We start from the raw sequence: 7800 nt of genomic DNA, 5'->3' as shown, positions 1-7800 counted from the left end.
ATTTCTCGGGCTTGGGACCTCGGAATTCGATTCCGGGCATGCGCCCAACTCCCATATTTTCCTACGGACTCTCCGGGACCGTCAAATCACGGGTCGGGTCCGTTTACCCAAAATGTTGACCGAAGTCAACTTAAATTTATTTTAAAAGCAAAATTTATCATTTTTCACAGATTTTCACATAGTGGTTTTCCGGATGCGCGCCCGAACTGTGCACGCAAATCGAACTGAGACAAGAAAGAGATTTTAAGGCCTCAGAATATAGAATTTATTTCTAAGACAAGTGACCCTTTGGGTCATCACACAAAAACAATCTCATCCTTTAAAGATTCACATGGACACGTATCATTAATCTAAACATGCATTGATAACTACTGGAGCAAGCCCTAATGGAGCGGAGCCGCTCCCACCTAACAATCCTCCAAATGTCAGCTTTATAAGGTAAGTAAAGCATAAAAATAAAGTCAAATATAAATAATCATTTAAAAAGATTCCACATTAACTTTGATAGAGGTGAGACGCACGTACAAATCCTCACAAGGCGTTAATGAGAGTATAAGGCAAGAAGACGTGGGGAGCTTAAACTTCGTTATTAGTCTACGAACGTGTAGGCTACCACCTTAACGCACATTAATAATTATAGAAACAAAATCCCATTTCGATATATATATATATATATCCATGCACTAACTTCTTTCAATATTATTTCTTTGTTCTAATTCCTTTCTTAGAGAAAGAAGAAATAAGAAGAAGAAGAAGAAGAATGAGAATATCATCAAAGTTACACGTTATTGGTTTGTTGTTAGTTGGCCTACTGGCTTTGCAGGCAGGGGCTAATTTTGATTATGGAGATGCCATGGACAAGACTTTGCTCTTCTTTGAGGCACAGAGGTCTGGAAAATTGCCTCCACATCAACGTGTCAAATGGCGCGGAGATTCTGGACTCAAGGATGGTTTTCTCCAAAGGGCAAGTCCATCTTTCTCTCTTTTAATTTCTTTTATGGTGTTTTTCTTACCAACTAACAAGTACTTAGAGCTAGAATTTTCATCAAGCAGAGTCAAAATATAAAGAAGTAAACATTGAATGAGATTCAATGTCTACTTTTCTGGCTAGCTACACAATGAATTTTCTGGCTAAAGGGTGTCAACAAAGATGGTTTGCCAAAGCTTACAGCCGCTCTGATGTTAATTAATAGTGAACCTGAAGTATCTAGTCTTTTTAAATGATGAATATAGGTTATGGATTTCTTTCTATATTTTAGAGGGAAGCATGCATAGCTAGAAATTAGAAAAAGATTTGGAAGAAATTGCGTATATGATGGGCGAAATTTGTCAATATTTTAGTAATATTATGGGTGTCAAGGGACGGATATACCTTGATACAAGTGATGTCACATGACACAATGGAAATATTGCGTATAAATATAGAAAATAACACCACTTGTCATTATATTCATTTTTTTACTTTTTCAAACACTGTACACCACTGAGGGTTGAAATGGGAATGCATGCAGGTAAACTTGGTGGGAGGGTACTATGATGCAGGAGATCATGTAAAATTTGGATTGCCAATGGCATTCAGTTTGACAATGCTAGCATGGAGTGCTGTTGACTACAGCAAGGAAATTGTAAAACTTAATCAGATGGGCAATACATTGGCTGCCATTAAGTGGGGTACTGATTATTTCATCAAAGCCCATACTCAGCCTAATGTTCTCTGGGCTCAGGTGATTGCATGAATTCTTCTTCTCTACCCCGACTACATTCAATTACTTGTTCTCTATGTTGGTAGATAGAGTTAGTTGCAATAGTTTGGTCACCTGCATCATGAAGAACTGGACTTTCTCTAGCTAACTAGCAATAATAATATGCTACACCTAATCAATCACCCAAGGCCAAGGGTATAGCCAAACGGTTAATTGATGAAGTGGATGAAAAATCATCGGAGATTAAGATTCAAATCCTAACAAAGATAAAAAGTACTAGCGATCTCTTTCTATTGAGGTGTGCACAAGTTGGCTCCAATATTACTTGTGAAATTATTAAAAAAAAAATGGTTACGCCTGTCACCTAATCAAGGAAATTTTAATTTTTGGCATTCAATTGTACATCACCTACAAATAACATTATGTTCATTTGACCAAGGCGTATCTTATTTGACATTGCAACTTTTCATATTCTTGGCAGGTAAAGATTAACTTCAGGAAGTGAAATAAGGATGAATTAGTTAAACCCCAACTACGTATTTAGATTTTTTTTTTTTAACACAACCATACTATTTGAAACTTCTCTAAATGTTTCAATATGCCTTATAGCTTATTATTAATTGACTTTCTTTTGTATTTTAAAGAAGAGATGAATCTTGAAAAATTTTGTAGTCCACTTAAACTGCAAAATGCTGGAATAATGAGATGTTAAAGTATTAGTTTCCTTGGCCAAAATTTCAGGTAGGAGATGGAGAATCTGATCATTATTGTTGGGAGAGAGCAGAAGACATGACAACCCCAAGAAATGCTTATAAACTTGATCCCAGCCACCCTGGTTCTGACCTTGCTGCTGAAACTGCTGCTGCTTTGGCTGCTGCCTCTCTTGCATTCAAGCCTTATGGCTCTTCCTACTCTGCCCTCCTTTTAGTGCACGCGAAACAGGTAACATCCTATGTGTGTGTTAGTGGTAAATGTCAGAAATTTTGCCAAAGGTGTTCGAAGTAATATGTAACCACCCTTTACCGGCTAATAGCTTTGCCCTTGTGTGTGTATAAACTATAAAGAGAGGATCTCTTGCATTCTTGTTTTATTTAACTGGAAATTCTGAAAATGTTGCAGCTATTCTCATTTGCGGATACCTTCAGAGGTTTGTATGATGATTCCATCCCAAATGCTCAAGCATTCTACACATCATCTGGTTATTCGGTTAGTGATCATTTTTGTTACCTGTTACTCGGAGACAATTTCCTGCCACTAGTTTTGCTTAAATCAACTTTCTTCATGATGTAGGATGAGCTTCTTTGGGCTGCTGCCTGGCTCTATCGAGCAACTAAGGATGTGTACTACTTAAAATATGTGGTGGACAATGCGGTATCTTTGGGTGGAACTGGATGGGCAGTCAAGGAATTTTCTTGGGACAACAAATATGCTGGTGTTCAAATCCTTCTTACCAAGGTAATTAAAATAGTTCAAATAATACTTTTAGAATTTGTTGTAACAGAAGATTTAGCTATTCGAGTATTAGGTCATGCAATTTTTCATGTGGAATGTCTGATGAGATGTTGGTTTGATTACTTTGTAGATTCTCCTAGATGGAGATGGTGGATCATACACTCCAACACTAAAACAGTACCAGGCTAAAGCAGATTACTTTACCTGTGCTTGTTTGCAGAAAAATAATGGGTATAATGTAGTCCTGACTCCTGGTCAGTACAACTAGATAGAATTATTTCCCCAAAACTGTACTTTAAAATGTTGATTAGTTAGTAAACATTCAATTTGTTTGTCGTCTTCCAGGAGGCCTGATTTATGTTCGCGAATGGAATAATCTGCAATACGCTTCATCAGCCGCTTTCCTACTTGCCATGTACTCCGATTATCTTTCTGAGAGAAAGGCTGTATTAACATGTCCGGAAGGTCAAGTTCAGCCATCAGATGTCCTTTCCTTTGCTAAATCACAGGTATGTACATTTCATCAGCTGGCCCTCTACTATTTTTAAGAAAGAAAAAGGATCTATTTCAGTAATTTGTTATCCGGCATGTTGCAGGCTGATTACATTCTTGGTAAAAATCCCAAGTCTATTAGCTACTTGGTTGGTTATGGACAAAACTACCCGATCCATGTTCACCACAGAGGCGCCTCCATTGCCCCCGTCTCAGTCCTTCATTCTGCTGTTACTTGTATAGAAGGATTTGAGACTTGGTATCGACGCCCTCAGGCAAATCCCAACATTATATATGGTGGCCTTGTGGGAGGTCCAAGCAAAACCGATGACTTCAGTGATGACAGGTCCAACTATGAACAAACCGAGCCAACATTATCCGGTTCAGCTCCTCTTGTAGGACTCTTCTGCAAATTGCAGTCCCTCTCTCCAGGTAAACATTAATAAAATTGCAAGCCCTATTTAAGATTTTCAATAGTGTCCTGTCCCGCCATCTAATTAGTAGTTTCGGCTTTAAATTTCAGCTTCTTATCATCGTACACCAACACCTTACCAGAAGCCTCCAGGTTTGTAATTATACTTTACAACATTTGAAAAATTGAAATGAAGTTTTACACAACTATTGAAAACTTACAACAATTTGGCTTTCGTATTCGCAGTTTCCTATCACCCACAACCAGCATCTCCCTACCACAAAGCTCCAGAATCATCAAACCCCTACAATAAAGCTCCAGGTTTGTTCCATCAATAATTTTACATTGCACTTTCATGTTTCTTTTTGTACTAGAAATTCACATCGCAATGAATGTTTATATACAATACTTAGAAAATAAAAAAATAACATTTGTTGTAGGTGGCCCGATAAAGTTCTTGCACTCGATAATTTCAACATGGACAATAGGTCCAACAACTTACTACAAGCACAAGGTGGTGGTGAAGAACACATCTCAAAAGCCAATCACAGATCTCAAGTTAACGGTTGAAAACCTTTCAGGATCATTGTGGGGGCTCAGTCCATGCCCAGAAAAGAACACCTATGAGCTTCCTCAGTGGATTAAAATACTATCACCTGGTTCAGAACTCATTTTTGTATATGTTCAAGGAGGTGCCCAAGCCAGGGTTTCAATTAAGAGCTACCACTAACTGAAAGATGCACGGGGAAAACCAATTTTATCCAATTTTCTATAGGCTCTAATATTTTACCAAGATATTTTCCCTTTTTGTTTTTCATGTTTGAACCATTGACAATTGTAACATGGCAACGAGAATGCTATTCTGAGATCAATGAACTTTGTGAATTATTATTGGTTTAATATTCGTTTTTCTTTTCTTTCTCTTGACTGGTAGCAAGAAAATGCCTTTACTTAAATTTCTACCACGACAAAAGTTGTTGTTTATCTATATCTGAGAGGTGCACAGAGGATCCTATCTCAGTGGTAAGATCCAAGCCTGAACGAGTGCATCACGAGTGTTTAAACCGGGGTTTATTAGACTTTTTCTTATTATTAGTGGCCCTATTAATATTAAGCCCACAACTTAAATATTTAGTAATGAACAAATCATGTTCGTTCATTTAGTTACTTGATGTTCATACCATATTAAAGTTTAATCCTATAAATTGATCATCTCCCTATCAATTAAAGTTACTGCCACCATTCACCTCAGCCGTAGTAAAGTAAGATAGGGCAAAAAGGAAAGAAACTTATTTATAAATAAGGATTGTTGCTTTTTCTACTTGTTTACCCTTAAAATGAATAACAATTAAATTTATACGCGTTTTAAGGATATGTGGGTTGATTCAACACAAATAATCAAGAATGTTAGATAAACGAGTTAAATATAGACAGAATAACCAAACCAATTGTGATGTTACATTTAGGCTCGGATTTGCGCTGAACAGTAATTTTGCCCTCGATCGGACCCTTGGTTCGAAGCCAAATGTATATGAAGAACAACAATAAAATAAGAACTTTTCAATATCTAGGAAGCAAAAAAATAAGTTTATATTGCCTTAATATGCGTGTTACTATGTGTCTCCAGATTAAACTAACTTCCTCTTTATATAGTAGCAGAATTTTACTCCTAGTATAAATCAAAAAAAGTTAAAAATCCCCATCCCTCGTTAATTACTGATCTGTAACCGCCATCGAGCGAGATCTGCGCTGTGATATCCGATTGGTTCCGGATATCACTGCCATTTATCTGTCGCCTATAACCATTCATGCGCTTCCCGAAGTCCCAAAACCCAACCCGGGTCCGAGGTGCGTCTTTTTATCAAGTCCGATGGCGAGTATTTCGTTCGGGCCTTGGTACAAGAAGTTTACAACTTTGATTTCGATCCCGTGTATTCATACTATTGATTCGTTTATCCCACCGGGAAATCGGGTTTCAGTGTTAGCTCCGATTTCACCAGTATACGGATAGTCCCCTCATTTTCCAGAGGGTAGATTTGCCGAAATGATGGGAAATAATAGATGAATCCCGATTCCTTCCTCCATATGTTACATACGAGATGACGGATAAGCCGAAACGTCCCACCAGTCACATCGTTCTGACTTTGGACACATGTTGATCATCGGCTGGTTGCTATCGAATGTGATACATCACGTGTTGATTATATTTTCCCCTATAAAAGCTTAGACCTTTTATACTTCTTTCACTTTCCAATCCAAGCTTTTACCTTCGAATTTTCTAGCGGCTTTCAACTTTCTCAAATCTTCATATCTTCATATCTTCATATTTGTTCTTAGATTTCTAACCCTGATCTTCATCCCACCTTCAAACATTCATACTCTTTTCTTCAAACCTTCATACTTGTTTCTTCAAACCTTCATACTTCCCCTTCAAATTTTCATACGCCTTCTTTAAATCTTCATATATTTTCCTAGATTCACGATGACGAAAACTTCCAAGTCCGTAGCACATCAAACGACCCCTTCATCTTCCCACCCGGCCATAGATGTCGAGGTGGATGCCTTTTAAAGTTTCCTATGAAAAGCCTTATACCCGGGGGTTGTTCATAGGGGATGATTTCAAGGTCGAGAAGGCCTCCATCAAATAAGACCGAGGTGAATGAGAATGGAGATACATATGCTCCGTTACTGAAGATACCCTTCCCATAGTCCAAGAGGACTATAAATGGTATGGCAAGGATGTGGTTGTCCCCGGGCCTAAGGACACTTTCATTACCCACGTGGAAGGGTATTTAAGTATTTACACTTACGCATTTATGATGGGCCCTGTAGACCCAGTAATCCCATACTTTTGTAGGAGGTACGAGGTGTGCCTCGGGCAAATCCACCTGTCCCTCTGGAGGATCGTGATTCTCCTACACCATTTTGTGAACAACACCGAATCTCTTCGGTTCACCCTCGACCACATACTCCGTCTATACAGTTCCCGAATTTTCTGAGGGGGGCTAATCAAGCTTGTTCATTGATGACGTCCACATCCACTACTAAAAAGTAAATAGACAGGCTGAATACAATATAATTTACCCAATTATGAGTCGAGATCGAATCCCACAGAGAACAATATGTAGACGATTAGGCGTGTAAGAGAATTATCACTTGTTATGCAATGCCAAACACTTAGAATAGTTTTTGAGAAAATATTTATAACTAAATATGAAAATGTAAACTAACCTAGAAAGCAAGTAAAATGATCAATGACTAAAAGCATGGATACACAGGAATTACACTCAAGTAATGATCCAATGTATTTCATGATTTTACAAATATGAGCGAGTTTATGCTCATTAGCCTCGGGTAATAATTCTATATTAGCTTCTTCCGAAGACTAACAAGACTTCCTAATTGAATTATCCCTAAAATAATTAAGAGATTAAGCACACCTGAATATGGTTACAAGTAATTCAATCCTATCCCTAGGTAGAATCTATAAAATGAGGGTTTAAAGCCTCAAGTTCTTATTAATTAATCTTTCCCAACTTCAAATAATCTTTCCAAAATTAATTCGAAGTTAATGGGCGAGTCCTAGGGTTAGCTAATCTCTTTGGAAACATTAAAGAACAAGAATAATTAAAGAAACAATAACTCACTTCATAATAAATAAAAATCGTTCAACACATAAGCACAACAAGATATTTAATCCATACTTTAAATATGAATATTTCCATAAACAAGATTCAAGTG

General features: G+C 37.5%; 1 protein-coding gene across 1 annotated transcript; it reads left to right on the top strand.

Annotated features, from left to right (window-relative positions):
- The first annotated feature begins 715 nt into the window (after positions 1–715).
- LOC104250120 (endoglucanase 5) lies at positions 716–4959 on the top strand. The gene is made up of 11 exons (XM_009806679.2): positions 716–964; positions 1512–1724; positions 2445–2645; positions 2823–2909; positions 2994–3158; positions 3286–3409; positions 3501–3664; positions 3752–4079; positions 4171–4212; positions 4306–4380; positions 4500–4959. The coding sequence occupies exons 1-11, from the start codon at positions 761–763 to the stop codon at positions 4787–4789; spliced, it is 1893 nt and encodes a 630-aa protein (XP_009804981.1). The 5' UTR covers positions 716–760; the 3' UTR covers positions 4790–4959.
- The last annotated feature ends 2841 nt before the right edge of the window (positions 4960–7800 follow it).

The sequence above is a fragment of the Nicotiana sylvestris genome, chromosome 4 (genome assembly GCF_000393655.2).
Source record: "Nicotiana sylvestris chromosome 4, ASM39365v2, whole genome shotgun sequence".
NCBI lineage: Eukaryota > Viridiplantae > Streptophyta > Magnoliopsida > Solanales > Solanaceae > Nicotiana > Nicotiana sylvestris.
Note: the sequence above shows the minus strand (reverse complement) of the source record. Positions and strands in the feature narration are given on the sequence as shown.

Coding starts and splice junctions, on each gene's coding strand:
- LOC104250120 (XM_009806679.2), top strand. CDS start 761: ATGAGAATATCATCAAAGTTACACGTTATTGGTTTGTTGTTAGTTGGC. Junction 1,725..2,444: donor CTAATGTTCTCTGGGCTCAG/GTGATTGCATGA, acceptor CCAAAATTTCAG/GTAGGAGATGGAGAATCTGA. Junction 4,080..4,170: donor ATTGCAGTCCCTCTCTCCAG/GTAAACATTAAT, acceptor TTTAAATTTCAG/CTTCTTATCATCGTACACCA.